Source organism: Phasianus colchicus, chromosome 15, assembly GCF_987193195.1.
Source record: "Phasianus colchicus chromosome 15, bPhaCol1.hap1.1, whole genome shotgun sequence".
NCBI classification, from domain to species: domain Eukaryota; kingdom Metazoa; phylum Chordata; class Aves; order Galliformes; family Phasianidae; genus Phasianus; species Phasianus colchicus.
This window is the reverse complement of record NC_143450.1, coordinates 12838892-12865753: the sequence shown is the minus strand read 5'-3', so window position 1 is coordinate 12865753 and position 26862 is coordinate 12838892. Positions and strand designations below refer to the sequence as shown.

At 43.2% G+C, this 26862-nt stretch overlaps 1 protein-coding gene across 3 annotated transcripts in view; it reads left to right on the top strand.

Moving 5' to 3' along the window:
* GRIA1 (glutamate ionotropic receptor AMPA type subunit 1) overlaps positions 1 to 26862 on the top strand; it is a 166213-nt gene that overhangs the window by 105033 nt on the left and 34318 nt on the right. For all 3 annotated transcript variants that reach the window (XM_031598242.2, XM_031598243.2, XM_090150693.1), the window contains exons 3-10: positions 2337 to 2576; positions 3945 to 4129; positions 8564 to 8617; positions 18228 to 18389; positions 19224 to 19391; positions 22877 to 22981; positions 25050 to 25160; positions 26115 to 26321. In XM_031598242.2, the coding sequence (XP_031454102.2) occupies positions 2337 to 2576; positions 3945 to 4129; positions 8564 to 8617; positions 18228 to 18389; positions 19224 to 19391; positions 22877 to 22981; positions 25050 to 25160; positions 26115 to 26321 (1232 nt within the window). The remainder of the gene's footprint in view (positions 1 to 2336; positions 2577 to 3944; positions 4130 to 8563; positions 8618 to 18227; positions 18390 to 19223; positions 19392 to 22876; positions 22982 to 25049; positions 25161 to 26114; positions 26322 to 26862) is intronic.

The following is a 26862-nucleotide window of genomic DNA, read 5'->3' as shown; positions in this document are numbered from 1 at the left end:
CTCTTTGTACACTAAATAAATAGCAGTAATTTGTTTTTGTTTTGCTGGATGAATGCATTTGGCATGTCTGTAATTTAAAACGGCCCTGAGATTTAAAGCATTTTGCAGCCGCTGCTTTTACATTGTGCTAAGTTCTATCTCAGAAAGGTGGCTGCAGTTCTCTCCCTTTTCGGTTTCTTGGATTAATTGACACAACAATTTCTTTGTTGTTCCTTGGGTGACAACCCCCTGCAAGCCCTTTTTTTCCAAATTATCCTCTTAGTCTGAAAATACAAAGTGAGCTGGGGTTCTTTCCAAACATACTAATGACAAAGAATGTTCGTTCTCCCAGTCGTCTTTGGTGCAATCTGTTTCAAATGCTGGGATTGATGAGTGTCTCAGAACAGTGTAGGAGGGCTGCCTGAGCGTGACTGAGCCACCAAGTTAAAAAAATATATATATAAAAAAACTATTAGATTCATTTTCAAATAGAATATAAAAATTCAAGGAAGCCACAGCTGGCCTGAAACAAAAAAAACGAGCCAGCCAAGTTTGTTGTCTGGATTATTAATTGTGCTGGATTTTTTAGCTGTTCTGAGAATGTCACTTTAATTACCCAATGAATCTGAAGCCTGGGTCTCTAGAGATCATGTTCTGATCTCTCACATATGGTATATCACAGTGTTCATTAGACCTAGTGGTCCAGTCACATGGAAACAATGTTCAGACTGTTTCTATCTGTATCTGCTACTTTTCTTCCTGAATGTGTCAGTTCCATGATGAGGACAGTGACTCCAGCTGACACAGACACAACTGCTGATTGCAAAGAGAGACACTGCTGTGAAAATAAAGAGAAGAGGGTTTTATTTCTGTCATGGCTCAAGCTTCATAAAAAGTCCCTGCCATGCAGGAATACCAATTCCTTTGGGGGAAGAGAGTGCTGAGGTATTTGAGATCGTGGGCACTGAACAGGGGTAACCCTGCCAGGCTGCCCCAGACCTGTGCTTCTTCTAGCAGGAAGGAGAAATGCTCACCGTGTCATGAGATCTGGCTCTTAGGTCAGAGCCCAGCTGGGGCTGGAGCAAGCTCGTATTCAGGAGCCTGTCTCCAGCCACATGTGCAGAACAGTCAGGACTACCGGCAGAAACCAGGTCAAGGGATTCCCAAGCAGCACAGAATGCTTTTCAGGGGACCCCAAAATGTCACATCCAACTTCTCACCCTGTGTTCAGCTGGGGGAACAGGGGAGTGGGGTGTGAAGTGTTGAGTCAGTACAAATGTCACAGCCAAAGGTCTTCAGGAATCATAACAACAACAGGAGGAGACACTGTGCCAGGAGGTCTGACACGAGGAAAATGCTGTCACTGCCACCACCTCCAGCTTGGAGATTTATTGATATTAAATTGTGATGTGCCATAAACAGGGGCAATACTAAGCAATTCTGACTTCTCAGGGATGAAGTTGTACAATCCGAAGTGTGAGCTTTCTCTGCTTCACTGAGATCCTGAGGCATTTTCCCAGCAGCTCCCTCCACCTCATTAAATGCTCTCCGGAGGAGGGATTTGACTTGAGGGAGCCCTCCTTGCACAGCACACTGTTGGCTGCTGAGATCAGGTGCAAATATCCACCAGAGAACCTGGAGTGCACCATCAGAGCTTAGTTGTGGAGACCTCCTGGGCCACTTCCATCCACCTCACCGGGTCACAGCCTGCTCCATCACAACTTTGGAGGAAACCAGAAATTGTCACACAGGTGTCCCCAGGTACCAGCATAACCCTGGTATGCACGGAGACAAACTTTGCTGTAGCTGTTGCATAACAATACCAATGCCCTCTCAGGGTGGTCTTGGTTTGTTAGGCCAAACCTTGGTTTCCTGCTGAAGTCATTGGTCACAGAGCACTGTGCTGTCATGCAAATGTTTGCTTCCTACTCCATGAATGCATCTGGGGCTGTGATAGGATGCTTTAGCTGCTTATATGTAGTAAAGCAGCTTCAAATGCCAGACATCTGCTGTGTCTGGGGTTGGTGAACCCTTTTCTTCTCATGTGATCCCTTGTTCAAATCCTACACTTTTTCCCAAACTTTCAGCAGAGCCCTGGGGTTAGTGTATTCGCACTCCTATGTCCCTTCTGCCTATCAGGGATGAAGAAGGCCTGTGGAGCTCAAGGAAAAGCATCCCATGGCCTCAAGCCTGTTTTTCACATGGCACAGGTTGCATTCCCCGTCCCACTGGTTTTGAGAAGAGTGCTTTAGTCCAGATAGGCTGCAGCTTATTTCAGGGAAAAGGTGAACTTTGATGATGTCCCTGACAAACCTTCCAGTCTTTCTGCTCTCATGCCCTTTCTCTCTTTACTCCAGTCTGCTCACAGTTCTCCAAGGGTGTCTATGCCATCTTTGGATTTTACGAGAGGAGGACCGTCAACATGCTCACGTCTTTCTGCGGGGCTCTCCATGTCTGTTTCATAACACCCAGCTTTCCTGTCGAAACGTCCAACCAGTTTGTTCTGCAGCTTCGCCCAGAGCTCCAGGATGCCCTCATCAGTGTCATCGAACACTACAGCTGGCAGAAGTTTGTGTATATTTATGATGCCGACCGGGGTAAGTCACGAGTATCCCAGGAGAGTTAGCAGGCAGTTAAATGCAGTAGTGAAGGAAGAGTCTTTGGTTTAAGAAATTACTTTAGTGCAGGTTTTGGGAGATGAAGAGGGTGGCTCACAGAACAGACTACCCATGCCTTCCTCATTTTTTTTTCTTTTCCTAAATATCCATTACTGGCCATTGCTGACGGTGGGACATTCATCTAGATGAAGCATTAGTCTGAACTATGGGTTCACAGAGTCATACAAGGGAAATATTTCATTTTAAGAGTGTGGGTTTCAAATGGGGAAATTCTTCGTATTTATTAGGCCCCATTTTCAAGTCTGTCCAGCCCAAAAGTCTCACATTTGTGAATGCGAACGAATAGCTGCTAAGGTCAAACGAGCCCACAGCCTGTGATGATATGTGTGTTGTTTGTAGTCGTAGTTTGGTTAACTTCAGGTTCCCCATGTTAGTGAGTATTAGCTGTCTGCTCAAAATAACAAAAGCTTTTGTTAGGTTCTTGGAAGATATCGTCTAACTTTCTAAATCGTGATCAGGGCAAGTGAGTCATTGCTTTGTGATTCAGTTTCCAAAGCTCTCACATGCCTCCGAAGCTCCAGGCTTGAAGGCTGAGAGCAAAGCAGACTTTTAGAGGACAGAACAGAGGTAAGGTCACTCACGGCTCTGCCTAGGAAGCTATCATAAGCTCTTGCAGGGGCAGGATGACTTTAAGAGACAAGATGACATAAAAGCATCCCATCCAGCTTTCTGTTGGCTCCAGAGGTGGGCATGCTTAATATGGCAACAGGTCTGCATAGACAGGGCCGTCTAGCAGGCTCCAGAGCAGTGCTGACTGTGTGTGCCTCTTCTGGAAGGCTGTGCATGTAACTTAGGCAAGATCCTTTAAAAAATTATGAAATTTTCTGATCAGACGCCACAAGGAGAGACAGGGATACTAAATATGATGATGTATTTTGACCGCTGAGGGAGTCCCTAACCCTAGGAGCATAGAGGCGAGAAAAGAACTGTGGCCCAGAGAAATGAAAAGATTTGGGTAATAACAGAGAAGAAGGCAGGATTAGAGCTCTTATCTGAATTCCACAGCAGGGCCTGACCAACGGGACTGATCTGCTGATAACAAAGAAAAACTAGTCTCAGAATCATCCTGTCTTCCTGTGCAGAAAAGGCAGAAATCATTAATTCTAGCCCAGCTGTGTGTGACTAAAATACTAGATTATTATCTGGTTGCTGGGGTTCTTCTGGGCTCTTGCATTGTTGTATCCAGCCCAGTTTGGGACAGTTACACAGGCTGTCAGGATAGAAAAATGCTGTTGCACAGCTACATCCTGGTTCTCCCTCTATTGTCCTGCTCTCTTCCCATCACAGGGCTGTCAGTCCTACAGAAAGTGTTGGACACTGCAGCCGAGAAGAACTGGCAGGTGACAGCTGTCAACATCCTGACGACAACAGAAGAGGGTTACCGCATGCTGTTCCAGGAGCTGCAGAAGAAGAAGGAGAGACTGGTGGTGGTGGACTGTGAATCCGAACGGCTGAACATCATCCTTAGCAAGGTCGTGTCAGCGTGGGTCTCCTGGGAGGGGCTTGCATGCAGAATGGGGAGGGTTTTTTCTCTCAGAGTTGTTTTTCTTCCCATTCTGATGTGGTCTGTGTCTCATCACAGCTCGTCATGGATTTGGTGTGTATGCATTGCAGGTATTTCTCCTTTGTGTTGTTCAGGAAAGCGTAAAGCCATAGAAGTACTGGGAGCTCCTGTGTATTTGTGCTGAGTGAGCTCTGCATCTCCATGTCCCCTACTTTTCTGATTCACGTTCTGAGCACTGTAACCCCCCTACTTCCCCAATGAGTTTGTTTTGTGCTAACTGCTCCAAGCAGTGAACACGGGACGTAGCACTTTGTTATCCTGCTAGGTTTTCTCAGGTTTTCCCAATCCTTGTGAATTAAGTGGAAGTGTGAACTGGCACTGCCAGACTCTGGGTTCTCCAGACTCCATGTATGGAGGATCAGGCATTCCCAGATCCCATCATGGTAGAATCATAGACTGTCCTGAATTGGAAGGGACCACAGGGATCATGGAGTCCAACCCCTGGCTTCAAACAGGTCCAGCCAATATTCCAACCCTTTGAGAATGTTGCCCACATATCCTAGACAGGATATGTGACAGAGGACTCAGCAGCTCTGATGTGTGCCTTGCCCCACCTACAGCCAAGGCCTTCCCACTGCTGCAAATCCCATTCCACACGGTTTAGGAAGGGCTCAGCAGTGCCAAGCAGCAGGCACGCCGTGTCTCCTGCTGTCTGTCATACCTCTTAGAACCAGCTCACTTCCCTCGTGCTTCACACGTCGCTCTGTCTAAGCTACCTGTCATCTCCCGTCTCACACTTCAGCTGCTCGCTGTCTGGAGCAGGGACTGCCATGTCATCAGCTGCACAGCTCAGCAATGAGCACAATCCATCCTTGGATGTCTCCGAGTGCTACTAAGTGATAAGTCGTAACAAAGCAGGTTTTAACCTCAAAGTAAAGATCACATCAAAGAGGGACCAGATGATTCTTGGGGGCAAAAGTATTCCCCCTGACCATGGAGCAGGTGCAGTTGATCACAGCAGTGAGGCAGTGAATTTGCCTTTTTTTTTGCAAGCTTTCCTGTAGGGTGTATCAGATTTCTAGGGTTAATGATGTTGTCTCTTTAAATCTGGTTTGTCCAAAGGAAAGCTAAGTCCTGCAGACAGATATCATCTAGTTTGCCTAATGTGAGTGGGAAAACAAGTCTGTATTTCAAATTTCTTCACATAACAGGAGCAAGAGGTAAACCTACGTCTAACTCAAGTTATTTGCAAGAGCACTAAAAAAAAAAAAAAAAAAAAAAAAAAAGCAAAAAACAATTATAATGCCATTAAAAATACGTATTTCCATGTAAACTAGATGATGTTATGCTTTTGTAAGTGAAAGAGCAATTCTGACATTGCTGTGCCCAAGGATAGCTGTCTGCTAGGGACAGGGCTGCTTTAAGTTGCTTTTAACCTGTGTGATTCAATTTATATCCTTGTTAAACTTCTTGTGCTGAGTCCACGGGGATTTCTGGAGCAGAGGTAGCCACACCAGTATAAACAGGGGGTGCCAGGTCTTTCACAACACACAGATGACCAAAGAGGGACAGAGTTCTTGTTCTGTTCTCCCAGCTCAGTGCACCAACATGTCTGTGTGGCTGTCCCTGATCTGTTTGCCCTGTCTCTTGGAGCTTCTGAGGTGTTCATAGAACTGCCTCAACCTCTCAGGGATGGTTTGATGCATTTATCTTTTTCCCTGACAGGCCTCTCTCTGACTTTCTCTGGTTGTGGATTTGCACTCTCTAGTGAGCAGAAGAGCTGGCACTGCCTGTTCAGTCCCTGACACATGCACACACGTTTAGTTTCTTTTCCACACCACATGCACAAAACACAAAGAGCCACCAGCACTCCAGCATGGTGCTCCTCGTGCCCTGAGATTACAGCTGCAGAAGGAGGCAGCACTCAGAGCATTCATGGAAAATGACCTGATTTCATTCTCCTCCGTGCCCAGGTCTCATGGGCATGATTTATCTTTGCTGGTTCATGAGCCAGGCTTCAGTTCTGGGCGGGATATCACAGGGCTGCACCGTGTAGCTGTAATGGGATAAATAAGCGGTGGGTTGCATTACATCAAAGCACTATATTGTTTCTTCCCTGTCACTCATTAAAATGAATAACTGGAGTTTCTCCTTTGCTACTGTTTCACTCTGAGAGGATTTCTCTCTAATAGATGTCAAACTGGCCCATTAAGAAGTGGGTAATGAAACCTAGGTGGCCCAAGTGAGCTATCAGCATGCAGCCCAGCACAGCCTCTCACCACATTCAGCCTTAGTGATAAATGCTATTATAACCTCAGCTTGCTACCACCGTCCAGACACATTAGGACTGAGCAAGCATTTTAAAATAAATTAAGATCACAAATAACTGTGTAAAGCACAGGAAGCGAGCCTCATAATTCAGGTGGATGGGCTGCAAGATTAACAGCTTAGGGAAGGCTGGTCGACAGCCCTCTTGGGTTCATCGACTCTGACACCTAATGAAATAATAAAGGGAGAGTTTGGGCAGAAGGAGCCAATGCCATCTATTGTTGACACTGGAGAAACAGGGAATTGGATCGTAATTCTTAGGCATCCCAGTACTCCAGAGATGCTGCTTTCTCCCATGAGTTCACAGTTGATAAATGGAGAGGACAAGTTGGGCCTGCTTTTGCTTCTCAGATTTGGCAGTCAAACATGCTCCAATGGAAAACTACCAATAACAAAAGCACATACCTTATAGCCTTAGGTATAAAAAGGGTTTTGCTTTTTTTTCCTCAATGCTCCAAACTCCTCCACAACCTGTGCTCCACTCCTCTGAGGCAACCTATGTGGAGAAACACGGGGCAGTGAAGCCTGTGGGCCTGAGATTAATCATGTAAGATACTAAAGGAAGTCTTCATTGGAGTTAATTGCAACCTGTACATTAACAATGGGAACCAGAGTTTTAATGCACATACAAGAGCACTTCATGAGAGAAAGGCTAAGGCAGATGATTCAGTTGCACAGAGAGTCAACTCATTTATAATCCGTTCAGAGATCCCTTAATTCTTGTTCACAATAATCTTGGAATGCAGTCCTATGGGAAGGATCACTCCACACATGCATGTCCTGGTCTTTAGTGCCTCCCAAACATCTGCTACCAGCCTGGTAGCAGGGAAGAATCCTGGGCAGACTGATCTCTGGTTCAGTCCAGCATGGCAGTCCTTCAGCCACTGTTCTGGCAATAAGGATCTTTCTGGCCTCACCTCACTACCATTCCTGCAGACTTTGCCTCAGCACTGGCAATGCAGGCAGTAGTTCAGAATCGATTTATGTGGCAGTAGAAACAAAGGGATAGAGTTGCCAGTAAAGAAACATTATGGAAGCAGTGAAGTTCCATCAGAAACAGGTAATTCTTAGGTGGTGGTGTTAAGATTTTTATAAGTTTTGAGGACATGGATTACGTAAGAACAGATGATACCTGCTTCTAATGATCAGGTAAGAATTTAACAGTGCAGCTGGAAATCAGTAGAGAGCAATTCCAGTGGAAACGCAGAATGTGATTTGGGGGCTATCTAGTCTGTGACTCCCTGCCCCGTAATCACAGGCAGCCTTGTACAGATGTTGCCTTTCTACCTAGACATGGGAACTTTCCCAGCTACCATAGAAACTTTCAAACATCACAGATCTGTAAGCAGTTGTATGATGAAAGAGAGAAAAAAATAAATCTAACTCTGTTGGCATCAGGGAGAACGAAGTGTGGCAAAGAGCATATGTTGCAACACCGTGAGTAGGAAGTTATAAATAATCTCAATGAACATGCAGGGGGAATCCTCTGCTGAGCAACTTGCTCAGGCAGCTTTGTTCTGGAGATGCAGTTTGAAGCTGCCCCAGCACACTAAAGGAGAACAGCTGCTCTAATATAGCTTAAACCTCCTGACATCTCGCCCAGTTACGTGTCTGCAGCAGGGACTATAGGCCGATGAATGTGCAAAATAGCTCTTCTAGTCTTGCTCCATATTTCAGCTGTGCTCACAGGACAAATGGGCTCCAGCGTTCTGCTTTGTTCCTCCAGTGTTTGAAATATATTGTTTAATCTTTTTTTTTTTTTTAAATAGCACTGCTTTTTTTTTTTTTTTTTTTTTTCTGTCAGCCTGTAGAAAACAGGTTGGTTTAGATAATTTACTCTCCTTGCCTATAGAATCTACTTGGAAATCTTACAGAGTCTTAATTTCAGGCTTGTTCTCAGATGTCATGTACAAAAGATCTGGCCTTCCTCTAACAAGACTGTGAATTTTGCTTTGTCTTCCTGTTCACCTTTGAACAGTACCATTGGAAATTTGAAATGGTCGAAAAGGGAGAAAAATGAAGCTCTACTTCCTTAGTTGGCCTCTGCTAAATATCCTTGGTTTCCCTCTTGCAGATCATCAAGCTTGAAAAAAATGGGAACGGGTACCACTACATTTTGGCAAACATGGTGAGTTGAGTACTGCTTCTTCCCCTCCTTGATGTTTTCACTGTTATCTCATATATTGCAAAACACAATATTTATAGTTACTGAGTTGGAAGTCATTTTAACTCACTTTTTGGGTAGAAGAATTGTCAAATCCCTTTGTGGTGTGCTGCTTGTGTTGTTTTCTGTCTTAAGCCAGCAAGACTATTTCTGGGGCATCTCCAGTGTTGCTAGGCTTTTTTGCCTCCAGATTCAATCTATGTCTTCTCAAAGCCAGTTAAGCCAACTGTCAATTAATACCTGTTGTGATAATGATTTTTTTGCATGGTGTGAGCACCTGAGCTTCTGGCATTGCTCTTCTAGCTCATTTCAGTTGGGCCACCAAGAAACTGTTCACTATTGGTAACGAGTTCAGTTTTCTAGCTGCTTTCAACCTCGTTTTGATGTTCCCTCTACTCCAGGTGAAGTGTTTCACAGCCATTCTGAGAGCCCCATACTTGTTAATGATGATGTACCAAGATCCCTCTGACCTTCCAGTAAACAGAAAATATGTGACTGTCATGTCCTGTGTTTTTTATTGGTCCACTACAGTGACTATTCTGCAGTTTTGTGCTAAATCAAATCTGACTGTCATGGTTCTAAGGAAACCGTTGGATTTAAGGATTTCTTTAAGGAATGGATTATTCCTTTGCTGCTGAGGCATTGCCTGAAAGCAGAGCTGTGCTGTGCAGCAGAACCATAATTCTGGAGCAGTATGCTGTCTTTTCCTAGGAGGCTGGAAATTGTTTCTGCTTATAGAGGGTTGGAAAGAAATAAGAGGAATAGCCACAGTCCATAGAGGAGCTGGAGGACTTCTGTAGCCCAGCTCCTGCCCTTTCCATCCAGGAGGACATTCAGGGGCTGGTCCTGCTCTCCAAGAGCCAGAGATCTGTGGGGTGTTCTCTCCCCAGGCCTGGTCCCACCTAAGCCACATCTGCAGGGCATGGTGTCTACATGCTGTTCTTTCCTCCTGCAGCTGCATCTGAGAGGCTCCACATCAGGGCTGGGATAATTAAACTTTTAACTACCAATTAGTCAAGCAGTTGCTGCTGTTCTCCTTCTCTCAGTCCCAAGATAACTCTGTAATTTACAAGACAGAAATGGACACATAATTACCCTGCAATGCCCTTATACTGACCCTGCACTTCTGAGCTGGGTGCCTACCATGTAATTACAAACTTAAAAATGTTACATGGTGCAGGGGAGACATGCAAACTGGAGAGCTGCCTATAACTCCAGGTGCTAATTTAAAAAATATATGTATTATTTTCTGTAACCCCCATCCTGGCACTCAGATGTTTATGAAAGTCCTTTTATTAGAGTTAAGCAGGGAAGCTCTCCAAAGTAGCTGCTGTCTGTGTGCTTTTGTGCATACCCATGTAGATGGGTAATGAGAATGATGTCACCTCTTCTCTCTGCATAGGGATAAATACGTTAAAAGCATGAGGTGGTCTGATACTCAGGCGATGGAGCCAGGAAGGGCACTTCCCTCTGACTTGGATTACCGCTGTCTCCCACTTTCAGCCTGAGAAGGCAGACTTGTCCAATCTTTAATTTGTTTCCTTAGCCCTTGCACAAATGCTGAGAGGACAGAGGCTAGAAGAGGGCTGCATACTCAGCCAGCATAGGTTATAAATAATTAACTCAGAGCAAAAGACTGTTCATTTCTCCAGGCCCTTCACAGGGAGGCTGCCTCCCAGACACAGCTCTGTGGGGGCTGCTCTGGGGCTCTGTGATGACAAGGTCTGATGGGGCCCCAGAAGGCACTGCTATTGACTGTGCTTCTCGAGATGGAAAAGAGCCTTTCAAGGACGGAACAAGTTTTGTGGTGTAGCACAGGGAAGGTTCAGGCAGTGGAGTCGAGTCAGTGCCTGCAATGTGCTGCAGCCACCACAGAGCTGCTCACCACTTGGGTATGCAGAGAGGGTGGCAGAACGGCCGTGATGATCCCCTGAGACTGTTGTGGTGGTGAGGCAGGGCAGCAGCCCTCTCCATGCAGAGATGATCAGGGATGTTACATGTGATTGGCAGAGCATGAGGAGTCACCGTCTGGGAGAGTTAAACCACAGTGTGTTTCTCAAATCCAAGAGATCTCGACGACATTCACCCTCTTCTAAGGACATCTCATTGCTGGATTAGAACCTTCAGAGGGTGTAGAAAGCTGTGATTTATTCACAATGACTCACACACATAGCAGATAGACCTCAGACACCCCGTACTTCCCCCCTGTAGTCAGGTTCTTAGAGGATGGGGTGTACGTTGCCCACACACACATTCCCACATGTACACATGAACGTGGAGAGGACAACCTGGTTTTGTGGAAGTGCTGGGTCTTAAGAAAATAAATTAAGAGCTGAAAACTGCGAACACCTGAATGTTTCCAAATGGACTATTCCCTGTCCTCTGCACTGGTGGATGGAGTCCTAATTCTAGGACTTTCATCCTATATAAAGGTTAGACTCTCAGCTGGGACAGGCTCTGCCCTGCACAAGTCAGGTGAACCCTCAGCTGCTTTGCTACACTACCTAACCTTTCTGAGTCCTTCTGTATGGGGAAATAATGATGGAAATGGCACATTAGAAACAAACGTTGGGAAATGTTTATGGATAACTCCCCCTGAGAATCTTACTGTTGGCAATATTTTCGTTCAGAACTATATGAAACCAGACAATCAGAAGCAGCACACTACTGTCCCATTCCTGCCACTCCAAATTGGTGTTCCTTCAGAAGCACTAAGCAAGAGAGTTTGTAAGGAAATGCAAAAATCATTCATGGGAGTATCTGAAGATGGAGAGATCCCCTGTCTGGTCAGAGACAATTCATGAACAAAGAGGAACTGGCTTGCATTAATCACTGCTCGTTTGCCCAGCGGTTGCTGTCGAGTAAGCTGTAGTAAAGAACAAGCAGAATTTGACAAGTAGCAGCAAATGAAAGCTAGCATTTCCCAGCAGGAACAGCTTCCTTTTTTTCAGTGAAATTGCTGTTGCCGAGGTGAGACAATAATATTTCTGTGTTCACAAACAAAATGAAACCATTCTGCACCTCAGGCCATGGGCGAACATCCTTCTCCGTGTCTGCTCAAAGACACAGCCATCCTACTCAGCTCTGCCCATCCCATGAAGGTCTGCCTCTGACATTGCTACTGAGGGAGCATTCATGTGAGCATCCCTGCCTCTCCTTGGGGCAAATCTGCCTCTATCCACAGTTTTTGTAAACTCATGAAAACCAGAGTTACTCACCCAGTACCCACGAGATACCTCAGGTAGCATTCACCAGCTGGTTATTTGTCAGGTATATCAGCACAGGCTGGTTGCATTCATCTCTCTCTCTTTTTACCTCTTTGTATTTCTTCTTTTTACAGGTCAAAGGGGTTTGGCAACTTAAAGATGTGTTTGTTTTCATGGGTTGTATTTTCCTAAGCTTTGTTCTCAGCTTTTGAAAGCACTGTCTAACAAGCACAAAGAGAAAAAAATACAGTCAATACTGTCAGAGCAGCAAGCTTAGAAACTTCTGGGGTTTCTTTCTTTTGATGTTACAGACTCTTTCACCATAACCTTGCCTTCATGTCTCTGTTTATCCTGTGCCAGGGAGATGGGCTGACTACTGCCCGTAGTGGGAGAACATTGGCTCCCTTGAGCAGAGGAAAATTTTTGTCTTAAAATAAGTGACCTTTTGTGACCTGTCTTTAAAAGAGAAGAATTAAGGACAGCTGCCACACAGTGTTTGAGCCTTTCTTTTTCCTGGCACATTAGTCCAGGTTCTTCTTTTAGCAAATGCTCTTCTTTGAAGCTGAACAGATAAGCACATGAGATTGCTGATGCAAGGGGTAGCAAAGAAGAGTAAAGATACGAACAGAGGTGATTAGTAGAGGTAAGCACTTTTTCCTAAGCCATTTTATATTTATTATATATGTGAGTGCTGAGTCCAGCCATGAACAGCGTTTCACTTTGCAAATAGCACTGATGGATTTGAAGGGCACCAACACAGCAGCTTTGACAGCAGAGAGCCCTGTGTGGGAGCCAGGCAAAGCCTACTTGTTTGCTTTGTGTCCCCGCTGGTTTCACTGTGCCTCTTCATGTCAATTTTTTTACCTCTAAAAAGTGGCTGAAGGTGCAACTGAGGTCAGCATTGCTCAGGTTTGCATCAGTTACTGATCTGAAAGTGTTTTGTGGGAGTTGGAAGGATGCATACAGCACCAGCGTTTTGTGCTGGTAGGATCTCAGGATGCCTGGGCTTGCAAAACTGCTATTCTAATGTTGGAAAGAGATGTCCTAAGTTATTTTTAAGTCTCTAAAATTATACCAGTTAGACCGTGATGCAGGTAGACTCACCAAAAAACTTGGCTTTCCAGTTTCACTTCCAATCGGATTTTTCTGTTCCGATTCGAGTTTACTAAACAGAAGAAACTCCAGTAACATTGTCTCATGTAAGTTATTGATAGTGGAAGACACAGGAGTGCCCTGAATTAATTTTTGTTTGAATTAGACTGTCTCATGTAACAGAAAATTGTCTAGTTTTTTGATATAAAAATTGCCCACAGAGGACAATATGAGCTGCAGCCTTTGGAAGGATTTTTGCAGCAGCAAATGAGGGCTCAAAAGCACGAGTGACTTACAGCAGCTTAAAAAAATCACTGAGTATCAGGTGAGTAATGAATGGATATACCACAGCTGTTGGAAATAAGGATGTGTTTGCTTAAATCATAAAAGGGAAAAGTTGTTAAACTAAGAGGTTTCTCAGCTGTTGGCTCTCATCTAATCCATTACCCAGCTCAGCTTGCAAGAGGTGACATGTAAATTCATAACAGCTTCCTCCTGGTGACTTCATCGATGCTTATTTCTGGTCTGAACTTGCCTAGCTTCGCCTTCCTCCATCAGATTTATGCTTCTGTTTGTTGGACTAGATATTCCATTACTGAAGTTTTGGTCCTTGTAAACTGTGATCAGGTCAACCCTTAATCATATCTTTGATTGAAGTCCTGGAATCTGTCACTACGCGGCATGTTTCCCAAGCCTTTAAATCAGCTGCTGCACTGAAAGCTCTCTAAAGAGCAAATGTTTGCCTAAAGTGGCTGGACTGAGCTTTCCAGCAGGATCTGCACATTCACTTGTACACACAAAGTGGGTATCAGGCTTCAGGATGGAACCCTGCCTGGCACTGCCCCATCCTCCCATCATTATTTTCCCTTTCTTCCTTGCCTCTTGCTGTAGGATTCTCATGTTTTACTGCTACAATAAAATTTGACATATTCATAATTCTGCAGAAGAAAAGTCCTCTCCTGTTGAAGGCATGCTGGAATGAAACTGAAGCAGATGGGCTCTTTTCTGATGTACCCTCCTTATTAATACAAAGTGATAGGAGTGAGGAATGATACTTTACTGGACAAGTCAAGCTTGAAGATAATTTGGTAGATTAGAGATGCTCCATCTGGAAATGCTTGACTTCCTGCTCCCTGTAGAATGACACCAGCATACCTTAGAATGACGGGAGCCACTTTGCATTCTCTTGGCTGATCCATAGTCATTCAGAAGCAGTTGTTTTCTTTTTGCAAATGTTCCTTATAATCATAAAGTCTGGTAGCAGGAGGCAGTCTGGCATTGTAGACCATGCAGGGATTGCATCTAAAGAGAACTGGGCCAGTTTTTCATTGCTGTCACACATTTCTGGGTGAGTTTGGATGAATTGTTTAAACAGTTTTTGCTTAAGAAGGGATAATTCAGTGTAGGATTCAAGTGTGAAAGGAGAAAAAAAAAAGAGCAGAAGAGAAGAGAAAAAGCAAAGAAAGGAAAAGAGAAAAGAGAAGGAGAAAGATGATGTGCAGAGAACTGGATGGTGCTGACAGGCCTGAGGAGGGCAGTCATGCAGGTGGAAGCCTTTCCTCCACTGTCTGACAGCAATCTGTGCTGCCCACTCACTGCCCTGGCTCCTGGTGATGCTCAGGGTATAAATAAAGAGCTGGATAATTTCTGGGGACTTTCTTTTTAAGGCAGATCCTTCCTGGACCAGTTAATCAAGATGGATTCATGAGACACATTTCAAGTCATCAGTCTTCCTGCATTATGCATTTCCTTTGATGACTGAGCTCACACACAGCAGAGAAGAATATAAATGTGTGACTTGCTGACATCTCTCCCAGGAAGCAAAGCAGTGAATGGGACAGTAAAACAACCTTTGGCTGAAAAATGGTTTCAGTTTAAGCACAGCATAAAGAACAGACGAAGCAAGGAAAACAATACAAGGAAAAAATGCTTCCCAGCACTGCTCTGTTTTCTGTTTGAAGACTTGAAGGTCTTTACCAGCTGCCTATGTTATTTACTAACAGCAGGGCTCTTCCATGCAATTGCTTTGTGAGGTTCATTAATGCAGAGAGAACAGTCCATAGCATGGGCTAAAGAGCAACTTCCCTGCATTGAACCGAGCCTGGCTGCTGTGTGAGCTGTGCTGCAGATGCTGTGAATCAGGGCAGGTGTGGAGGAGGGCTGCTGTCAGTGTGGATGGGTCCAGATTCTTGTGGTTTATTGTCAGACTCCTGATTTGATAGCGTGCAGAGAAAGCCGGGCATTCTCCCAGCGCACACAAGGCAGAAGGCCACACTCTCTGATTTACAGAGATGACTTTGCAAAGTGAATTTAAATAAAAGGGACAGCTAAGGCTGCTGGAGGGCAGGGGTGAGCTTGCTGTTGCTGCGTCCCTTCCAGTGTAGTTTTCATGGTCCCAAAGAGAACTGTGCTTGCAGGAGTGTTACCTCCCTTGAGTGTCCATGGGGAGCCGGGGAGCTCTGTGTTCTCCTGGATGCTGCTCTGCCTGCTTGCCCCAGCTGTGGGCACAGCACATGGCTAGGCATGAACTGCTGCATTCCTCTGCCTGTGATTCTGTGGTTCCTTTTTCTTTCCAGGGCACCAGCAGTGCTGAGTAAGAGAGAGGCCACGTACTTTCTTGTCCCACAGGTACATCCTGAGTGGTCCAGGTCTAAAGATCCCGAAGGAAATCACGTTTCAGTAAATTCCAGGTTGTGAGCTTATTTCTCTGTACAGCCCAATGCTGCAGACGTGGCTGCAAAGAGAGCTTTTGACAGTATTTTTTGGAAACCTTTTGGCTGAGAATGTCCCACGTAGAACCTCATTCCAGCTTTCTTCACTTTTTGCTGTATTTGATTTGATGGTGAAAGGAAGCATTTCTGTGCTGATTCTTTTCCAAATGGGTCGATACCAACCACACTGCTGCAAGCACGTCTGCTGCCCCACAGCAGTGGGCTGCAGTCTCTCCTTAGTCACTTACTGATGTCAGACAGACTTTCTGAGTAAAGGAAGCATGATTCACTTTACATCTTCTTTCCCTTAGAACTTCCTGGCAGTGAGGCATTGCATAATTAATATTTGTACTGCCCTGGCCAGGGCTGGATGCAATACGAGCACACTCACAGTGTGCAGGCATGTGCAGGCACAGGAGTGACAGAGTAGGGCTGCTGCAGCCTTCAGGCTCCCCAGAATTCTCTCCCTGATATCCTCACGTGGAACCATACATTAATTAATATTAGTGATGTTATGTTGTATTTATTGCTTAGGTAGTATCATTGTGCTCTGCAGTTAGGCAGTGGGTGATGACTTACCACACTGGGTTAGATGATTATATCCCACAGCTGCTCTGTTTGCCTCAGTGCCCTTTCTCCCGTGCACTGAGTGTTAGCCTGGATAATCTTGTTTTTTTTATTTTCAATTTTCCAAGTACGGTCAATTGAAGACTATATAAAAAGTCCCCTTTTCTGCAACATGTTGGTGTAGGTAGTACAAGATATCAGGTGATTGATGACTTCTTTGCTTGCAAATATTGTGATTCATCTGCTCTAATCGTTCTTACAAGCACGGACTGATCTTAAAGAAAGACAGATAAGCATATTTAATTCCTGATGCTGCGTTGCCAATAGAAACATTTCCAAGTGACAGCCTGTATAAAATTCAATATATTCTTGTTTATATGTTAGCCAGCAAGAACTGTATTCCTCTAGGAACTGCTTTCTGAAATATCTGACCTCTGGTATTCCCCAGTTCATTTGCTCTCATGTCAATCAGAACTGCTCTGAGCAGACTTCAGTGGTGCAGTAATTAAAATTCCTTTGTAATTAGTACAAGGTCCTATACTGACCTTGTACTGGGGCATGTGGAGGAGGAATAACAGGTAAAAACAGTTTTTTTTCAGCAGTTAATGCATTCAAAATGCAAAGGCATATCCAAGGTTAATGATGTTTCCTACAGCCCAACTGCTTTTAACAACTGGAAAATCTTCAGGGGTCTCCATGCTCTCAGTTTCAGAATGGTTGGACTTGAGGAAAACGGTGAAAGGCAATGTTTCCAACCACTGCAGTCATTGTTTTTGGTGCCACAATCCTTTCTGAACTTTCTGCTTGTTGAAGGGGTTAAGGACACCAGACATCCTACATTCTGTCGTGAACTCGGACCTTCCTTCATGCCTTTGTGGGCCTTCCAAGGAGGAGCTGGTGGCACACACTTCAAGTTGCTGTGTGGTAGTTTCTTTTGACAGATCTTTTTCCCCTGAGTACCTCCCAGGAGCAAAATGTCAGTGCAATTTGGTCCTGGCCATGAATAACCAGTTGGCAACCTGTGAGGTCCCTCTTACTGAACCTTAGGAGCTCCATGTGTCAAAAACCACTTGGCCTGAAATGCATTAAGATGTCAGAGACAATTACCGTGCTGCATTTCCTATTCATTAATCACAGCTCTGGCTTTCTGAAACCCCTACGCTGGCAATTACATACAAGATTGATGTGGGTTAAACCAGCATTCTGAGAAATACATACTCATGAAGTATCACTGTTTCTTTTCTTTTTTCTTTTTTTAACTTAAATCACTGCTCTTTGAAACTAAACAAATCACCTATTTAGAGCATCTGTACATCTCCATCCAATTCTCAGCCTGTAAGTGGATGCTAAATTGCTTACAAAAAGCCGGAAGAAAAGCTGTGAAAGTCTTTAAAGACATTTTTGAGTCACTTATGACTCTCCTGGTCTGACACTGATGTAAGAGGGCAATTTAGTCTTTTCCTTGCAAGCTGTTTTTTCTCACAACAGGTTTCCATCTGACGGCCTGATTCTGACCTTGGAAATTAATGAGCTAATTAGCTCCCCCAGCCTGTGCAGAGTGAGCACCATTTTGGGAACCTGACCAGTGTCTCGTGGGAGGGATGGCCCTGGCTTTTTTAACTCGCAGTGACATCATATATTTGAGAGCAAATGGGTACAGAAGCTCTGCTCAAGTAGCTGCTTTGGGAACACAGCAAATAGTTTTTTGTATAGCAGTTCTGCTAAAGAGAGGATACCAAAGTTGGGACACCAAACAATGTCCTCTTCTTGCCACTGCTTGCAGCGTATCTTCAGTGCCTATGTCAAAGTCTCTCTGTTGCCTATGAGACAATTTCACCCTGTGTTCAGAGAGTGGAGCCTCTCAGCATCAGGCCTTACTTTGCAAAGGGAAGATATTTCTCCTGTGCTGTCTGTCAAATCCATAGGTAAACAGGTTTCCTGTTATCCACCCAGAGATGGTTCATCTGATGAGTGTCTCCTGTTTCTGTCCTGTACCAGGGATTTATGGATATCGATCTGACGAAATTCAGGGAGAGCGGAGCCAACGTCACTGGCTTCCAGTTGGTGAATTACACGGATACTGTTCCTGCCAGGATCATGCAGCAGTGGAGGAATAACGATGCCAGGGAGCTTCCTCGTGTGGACTGGAAGAGACCAAAGGCAAGTGATACAGAAAACCATTTAATTTAGGGTCCTTCTGGTCTACTTCAAGTCACTCCCACGCAGTGATAATAAAGCTGTTCCAGATGTTGTTTCTGAACATTTCAAATCAGTGGGTACAATAGAGGACAAATACATTTTAATTTATTCCCAATGCAGAGCAGAAGATTCAGAAAGTGTCAAGGGCAGAGGGGAGAGACAGTTTTATTTTTCTATCTGCCATTTGAAAACAAACACATTTTTGGCAAGCACTCAGCACTAGAAATGTCAACCTTGGAAGTATTACTTTTAAAAAAAGTTCATACTAATAAATCCATAGGTAATCACAGGAGAAGGAATTAAAGCCAGCGGTTGCTGTTCACACCAGAGTTTTACCTCTTTTCTACACAAGTTTCAGCTTGAATAAACTCTTCCTTTGCAGATTTTTTGCACATTGCAACAGAGTTTTCTGGACTCCATCTGTGACCAGAGTGACTTGTTACTCGGTTTAGCATATCTTTCAGTCTCACATTCACACTGTATAATGCATTCCTTGAAAGTTCAGGTCAATGATTCTAATTAAACAGAAAGATTTGAGTAACAAGGGTTACTCAGCTTTGAAGGCTGAGTGCAATCTGAAGGCAGCAGAAGGCAAATCAAGAGCTTCTGCCTCACTCTTTTCCTCTGGAAGAGAAAGCACCAACTTCCACAGGTAACCAAGACATTAGTGATCACACAAAGGAACCTCCAAAGATGGAAGGGTGATAACAAAACAAAAAGTCTGAAAAGTTAACAAAACAGTGTAGTACACCAGAGGTCAACTCAGGCTAACGGGCAAATGTCTTCTCTCTCTAGTACACCTCAGCCCTTACGTACGACGGGGTCCGGGTGATGGCTGAGGCTTTTCAGAACCTGCGGAGGCAGCGGATTGACATCTCCCGACGTGGCAATGCTGGGGACTGCCTCGCCAACCCGGCCGTGCCCTGGGGACAAGGAATTGACATCCAGAGAGCACTGCAGCAGGTTCATAACCCAACCGATGCGCGTGCCGTAGGGGTGGCCATACATAGCCCGTGTGTAGGGGAAGAGGGGCAGCTAGCAGCAGAAACACCCAAATAACTTGCTTGGGTTAAGAAAGTGATTCTTCCAGATAAGAGCCAGGTCTTGAGCCTGGTGAATTTCTTTTCCTGTTGACATCCAACATGATCTTTTGGAGTTCTTGGATGGAAGAGCCAAAATATTATCCTATAAAGTCATGGGTCCTTATTTTTATCTTTCCAAGAGACAGACCAGCTGAGATCACATTTTCTGAAGCTCCTTCAGTTCTCTGTGAACTCAGCTTTTGTTCCAGATTTCTAATGACATTCAAAATTGAATGGATTTTGCCATATGTGTTGGTTGGCATCAGAATGTTCCTAAAGACTACATTAGGGCTTGGTTCATACTGTGAGGATTGGGAAAAGCCTTAATAACAGCTATTGAGAAAGTTTATTATTCCTTAATAGTCTGAAAATCCTGCTTTTTCATCCTGCATTGAATTTTAGATTTTTAAACAAACAAACAAAAAACTTGTATTAAGCTTACAGCAAGGGAAAAGAATAATACGCTCTTCTCAAAGACTTGGTAAGGTAGAACATTACAATACTTATTTAAATTTAAGAACTGCCATTCATTTCTAACATTTTTTCTTTTTTCAGACACATTCTCTACTTCCTTACTCATAGTTTGTGCTACATTTGTTTCAAAAATAGATGGATTCTTTGCTTGCAAATACTGCTAGTTCAGTGTTATCCAAATATAGCTTATCCCATCCTCTTTCCTTAAGGCAAGAAGAACAAAATAATTTTGGCTAATTTTCATCTTACATAAATTTTTTACATGTTTTGATTTGGTGGTAAACAAAAATTCCTCTAAAACCAAATCTTGTATTCAGATTGATTTTATTCCTTATATTTTACATGTTCCCAAGCCTGTCATTGACTTTCTGTATGACCTTGGGCAAATCACTGTCATAGCTTCTCCAAGCTCCTGTAATAAAATCTGCCTTTTTGATGCATTAGGGAGATCAGTTACCTAATAAACATTAAATACTTGGAAGATATATGATGAGCAAGGGGCTCTCCAGTGTTTTTCATTATTGAATTTACGAGAGAAGGATATCAAAATTAGTCTTGGTAATTCTACATGTGTGCTCGATAATCACCTCTGATTTTTTTCTCATCTCTTCATTAAATTGATTTCAAAACTCTTTTCAACTGCAGTGATTTGGGTCGAAGAACACGTAGAGCTATTTGCCAAAATTGTTTCTTAACCTTTAAAAAATTGTAATTTTCAATAAGTTTGGCCAGTTCAGTTGTGATGGTCAAAATTAAAGGTTCTGAAACATGCAGTGAAAGAAGGAATCCTCAAAGGAAATTTTAACTACAAATTTAATAGTCCTCCAGCATTTAGTATTTTAGCAGTAACTCCATTTCAGAAAGAGGAAAATGGAAATGGAAAGAATTTAAGATTAGGTTGAAGGTTTGAGTTATCCTTTCTGTGAAGACTCACAATTACAGCAATTGTTACAGATATTCACATCATTCTCTCTCTTCACCTCCCATTTTCTAATGCCTGAAACGTTAAAGAGCTGTTAAAAAAAAAAAGTTTCTCCACTTATTTCAACTGAAATGTCTTGAATAAGCTCCTGAATTGCCTCATTTCTGTTTAGTGTAGGAAGCAGTCAAGGATAGCAGGACCAAAAAAGAAAAACAATTTGAAACATTCTGCAGTTTTTTAAAAACAGAAATCTAACACATTTTCACAAAATGTATGCTTTTATTAAAGAGAAGTAAAGGGTATTTTTTCCCAGGAAATTCTCACAATGCATTGCTTTAAACCGGCACATTGGGCTCTCAATACTTCAGGAAGATCATTGTAATTTTTGACAGGTATTTTTTGTTAATGTTATTTAGTAACCAAGCCTAGCAAGCAGGTAGCTGGTCCTGAACCGCTGAGTAACAGACTGGATGGCCACAAAAACATCCTCCTTTTCCTGCAGAGAACCACATGCCTACCTCTCACACGCACGTGTGTTTAAGTTGTCCATGTCTCCAGTTGACTTACTTGCACTGAGCACTGCTGAAATCATTCCTCACTGTATTTTATTATGATCCAGAGGGCGGGATATTTTCTCTCATGAAAAAGGGAATAAATTCTTAGATCGTAAAGCCATAAAGACAGAATGCTTTTTGTCGATGAAACGATAAAAAAGGAATACTGAGAGGGGTCTTAAGATGCTAAATGACAGAAAAGCTGTTCTGGGAGAGACTCCTTTTGCTATGTCAATGCTACATGAGTATCACAGGATTAAGAATTTTTTTCCTATAGGTAGAAAGAATTGCCTTTAGTACACCTGGCTTTTAGTGCATATAAAACTACAAAGCATGAGCACCTGTGACTGAGCTTCAGAGTCAGAAAAGGTAAAAGGGGCCATGGAAGAAAGGAAGCATGGAGCATTTAAGATAATGGTACATTTCCAACAGAGCTATCTTTTATGGGTATGTTGTTTTCTGTGAGGAGGGAAAAGCACTTTTCTCCAAATTTCACCAAATATAACCTCTTGACTTGAAGCAGCTTCAGAAAACAATGGCAGATGTTCATTTTCATGACAAACCTTTGTGATAATACCTGGAAAATAAAGACAGTTTAAGCAGATTAGCAGCTGATGTCATCCATAGTGATATATCCTCATTTCTTCACACAGAGTCTTCATTCTAAGTTTCTCAGGGCACTTTAAAAAGCAATTAAATGCTTGTTCTCATTTTGCATGTGGGAAGCCTTCCATTGCAGAGAGTACAGATTTATTCAAAACAAGAAGAAAGTCTGAGAACAAATCTTTTTTCCCCAGTCCAGGGGTGTGAGTACTCCTTTTCCCAGGTTCCTGGTCTTTTGCAACAAGTCACATTGAGAGGAAAAACTAAGGAAATAGTATGTAGTTCCTGACCAGTGCTCTTCAGCATGGCAGTGATATCAGCAGAGACTTATGATTCAGAATTTCCTATGTAAATCTCATTTTACATAGGTTTAAATAGGTTGGTGCAGCAGGTAATTAAATTAAAGTAGGTAAATTGACTGATAGACTCCTCTCCATCAAAAGGCGACAGCTGGGAGCTGTGTCCACAGCTTCGTATTTCCTGCAAATGCAGTTCCTGATTTGGCCTGACAAGTTCTTTACCAAGTCTTGATCCCTACTTAGATTTTGACAACACAAACAGAGCCTGAGATATTCAGAGCTGACTTTAGCTGCCCGTTGCATCCCAAGAGATGATGGGCTCCCACATGTAATCCGGCTCTGATGCATCACTGAGCTCAGTGATGGACCACTGAGTTTCAGGAGACGTGGTTTGTTAAGAGCTTGAGTGCTGTTTATCTTGCTCCACAGCTTCTGCTCTGAACAGTTTTTCTCGTATTCCCACACTTGGGATGCTGATCTATTTGCTCTTCTCGCTGATATTTATGTCCTTAAGGTCCGTTTTGAAGGATTGTCTGGCAACGTTCAGTTTAATGAGAAGGGGAGGAGGACCAACTACACCCTCCATGTGATTGAGATGAAACACGACGGGATCAGAAAGGTAACGGAGAAAGTGACTAAAGCTCCTGCATCTGGCATCAACCCTCTGTTCTCGTTATGGTGTAGTTAGGTCTCTGCATGAGCAAAGCCAAGCACAACAGAGAACTCATGGTGTATTACTAAAAAAAATGCAACATATGGAAGGGGTTATCAAGAGTAAGAAGGGCATCTTAGCTGTGGAGCGGGGATTTCCAGGAAGGGAAAGCTTGGCCCGCTCAGTCTTGCTGTTGGCAGGACACTTTGGCTCAGGCCCAGCTACACAACTGTCTTTGCTCTCTCAGTTTTCATTTCTAAGAAATGAGCCAAGACAGAGCCAGGAGGAACCTGTCTGCCCTAAGCAGTGCCAGGGAACCCTTTATTTTGATTTAATTCTGCTCAAGAATTAACAAGATTTTTACCCGCTATGTCCTGATGGTTATGGAGGTATTGCTACTGACCCGAGGTCTTTGTACCTTTCTGTCCCATTCACTCTGAAAAATCTGAATTTTCAGGTGCATTGAGCCCTTGAAACACTGATCCATTTGTCAGTCTGACTCCATACACTTATGTCCCACTTTAGATATTTGAAGAACAAAGAGTTATTCTGCGAATAAAGGAAATCTGCTAAATAATTTATAGCGGAGCATTCACTGCAACCCCTCTGCATCCCCTCGCCCCCTGAAGTGTAAAATACTTGTTTGAAACCAAGAAAACTGCAAATAGTGATAGTCCCACATGTACAGCTCCCATCCTCCATACCCACTTATACCTGTGAGCAGCCAGTGTCAGGCCAAAGCCCACCACATCCAAGCAGGAATCAGCTGCATCGTCCAAAAAAAAAAAAATAAATAATAATAATAATAATAATTCCTTCCTTGAGAAATAAAAGAATTATCAATGTAAAGACATTCAAAGTGATCTCCTCCTCTATCTGGCATTCGTAAGAGGATAAATATAATATTATGTCCAGTCTGGGGCTCTGAACTTCAGGAAAGACGATGGCAGTCCAGAGGGAATCCAGAGGAGAAGCAGCAGAATGGCTAAATGTCTTGATTTTGCTGTGTATTTACTGACAGAAATATTTGTTTAGAAGGCACGTAACTGACAGGATGCATGCTTTATCTTAGATCCACCAGCATAAAAGTGCAAAAAAACCCATACATCTCCATTTACGTTGCCCCAGGGCAGAGTTTTGGAAGCTTTTTCCTCACTCTCTTCTCCTTTTCTCTGTGCAATGAAGACAGATGAGACGCCTGTGTAGAGTTTTTTTCTTCCTCTACTGTTACGGTCTGTAATCTGCCATCAGCAACTCCTGCTCATGCCCTGTGTTAATATCCTTTCCCATTTACTGTTACAATAAGTTCTTTTCACTTGACCAAAGCCCTGGCAATACCATATGTACATGAGGTGATGGAATACCCCTTATCAAATCAAGCCCTAGAAGAGGATAACCTCAGCAATGATCATCTTGTTGATACTTGTTGGCACACTGCTTTATCTGCAAGTAGTGACAGGTCAGCCCAAACCCTAATTAATAGGCACATTTTAACATGCAAATTCTTCTGTTTGCTTTTATTCACAACTTCAAACCTTTTGGCACTGATCAGGATAGTTTTTGTTTCTTTTCTCACTTGATTTTTTTTTTTTTCTGTTGTCTTAAGATATCCTAAGAGTCTGTTCTATGTTGACAGAGGCTTCCAGCTGTAGAACAGCATTTTATCACCCTGTCACATCTGGACAGGCAGCAGACATGTTAGAAAAGTATACAGAAGTCACACAGGGAAAATGTGACCTCTTGAAGTAGGGACAGGATAGAGAATTGTGATAATCTACTGCTGTGTGCTATTTGTTTTTATGCGTTTACAAGAGAGAACGTAGTAAATCATGCACATTATTCTCAGGCTGGAGGCATGGTGGGACAGGAGAGATCCCGATTCTTCCCTCAAAAGACATCAAGAAGTAGGAAGGGAGATGTTGGGCTGAGTACGAACTTGCAAAGAGATCTAACCCTTTTTGAATGACCCTGCTAACATATCTTGGTTAATTTTACAAGGAGATATCAATAAGTTGTCCTGGATTTGTATTTGCAGATCGGCTATTGGAACGAAGATGAGAAGTTAGTTCCAGTAGCCGTAGATACTCAAACAGGCAACGAGTCCACGAGCCTCCAGAACAGGACGTACATAGTCACAACGATCCTAGTAAGTGCTGAGACTTCCAGCCCAGCTCTCATTCTCCCTCATCTCCCTGATGTGCTGACTGCCTCTTCCCCTTTGCACATCTTGCTTTGTACTGTATCATTTTTATAATAGCGATAACAATAATAACAATAATAATAACAGCACTTACTGTTTCCTGTCGGGTCCATAAAGGTATCTGAAAATTGCTGTGGCTAATTAAGTAGGTATTAAAGAGCTCTCATGCTTAAGTATAGAAAATACAAAAGATTATGACAAGATAGTAGAGGCATCAGCATAGGTAAATTAGGAACATTATACCTGTGCTTTGTGTTTAGCCCACAGAATGTGGGCTGTAATTTTTGGAAGGATAAGCTGTATTGTGCGGAGAGACTGAATCATAGCTTTAAAAACAAATCCCCACTATAATCATGAAGGAACAATAAGTACCCCATAATGTATGGTATCATGTAGTGTGTCATTGTATACAATCACCCTGCAGAAACAGATGAAATTTTACTAACTTGTTTGTTGAATGCTTGCTGTAAACCTACAAAGAAGACACAATACCCAAGCTGAATTAAACATCTTTAGGGCTCTCTCATGCCCAGAAGATTTGTCTCTGTCTGTGCCCACACAGGCGGACATTCCTTTAAAAATTCATAGCTGAAATGTACTAAATAACCCTTACCGAGCCACAATGAAAGATTTGTCACCCAAGTCCCCCCAGGCACCTCCATTGCCCTGAGGTCTATCACTGCAGAAGCTGCACACGGTTTTTGCATAAATGAACAGAAAACACCAGAATAAAATATTACCCTTTATACTTCCTAAATTAACCGCACTGTTTGTTGACAGCTCCCTTTGCTACATGCACATGAAGTTAGGGCTTTTCAAGCAGACCATAAGCAAAGATGTTGAGTCTCTAAAGGACTGGGAAGGTGGAATGTGGCCCAATATTGGTTTCCTCTGTGCCAGGAAGACCCATATGTGATGCTCAAGAAGAACGCCAACCAGTTTGAAGGCAATGAAAGGTATGAAGGCTACTGTGTGGAGCTTGCTGCTGAGATTGCAAAGCATGTTGGCTACCACTACAGGCTGGAGATTGTCAGAGATGGGAAGTATGGAGCCCGGGACCCCGACACCAAAACATGGAACGGCATGGTGGGAGAACTTGTTTATGGAGTGAGTTTCCCCCTTTTTCATTGTCTGTAGGTCTTGTCTTGAGAACAGTCTCAAGCCCTAGAGTAAAAAGGATCCCCACCTTTCGTCAGCCTGTGCTGTCTTGGGGATTGCAGCTGTGATAATATAAATAATCAGGCCAAAGGAAACATTTTAATTCGGGGTGGTACAGCACATTTTGTGCCCATGGAAATGTCAAAGTGTTTTCTTTTCAGTAGCTACAAGAATACTTCTTTTCTTTCAATTTGTGGAAGAACAAGTATTGAAAGGTTAAACTTTCTCATGAGTAGAATCTCCAAATTTTATTATATTTTATATTTACTTGATAATGGCAGGATGAAGGAAAGGCAAGATTTCAAAAACTCAGTATAGATTTGTAGAATCATAGAGTTGTTTGAGTTGGAAGGGACCTTTGAAGGTCATCTGGTCCATTTCCCCTGCAAAAAGTAGGGACACCTACAGCTCCATCAGGGGGCTTGGATTTCCATCCAGCCTGACCTTGAATGTCTGGTGAACCCGACATTTTTGGTCTAATCACTCATTT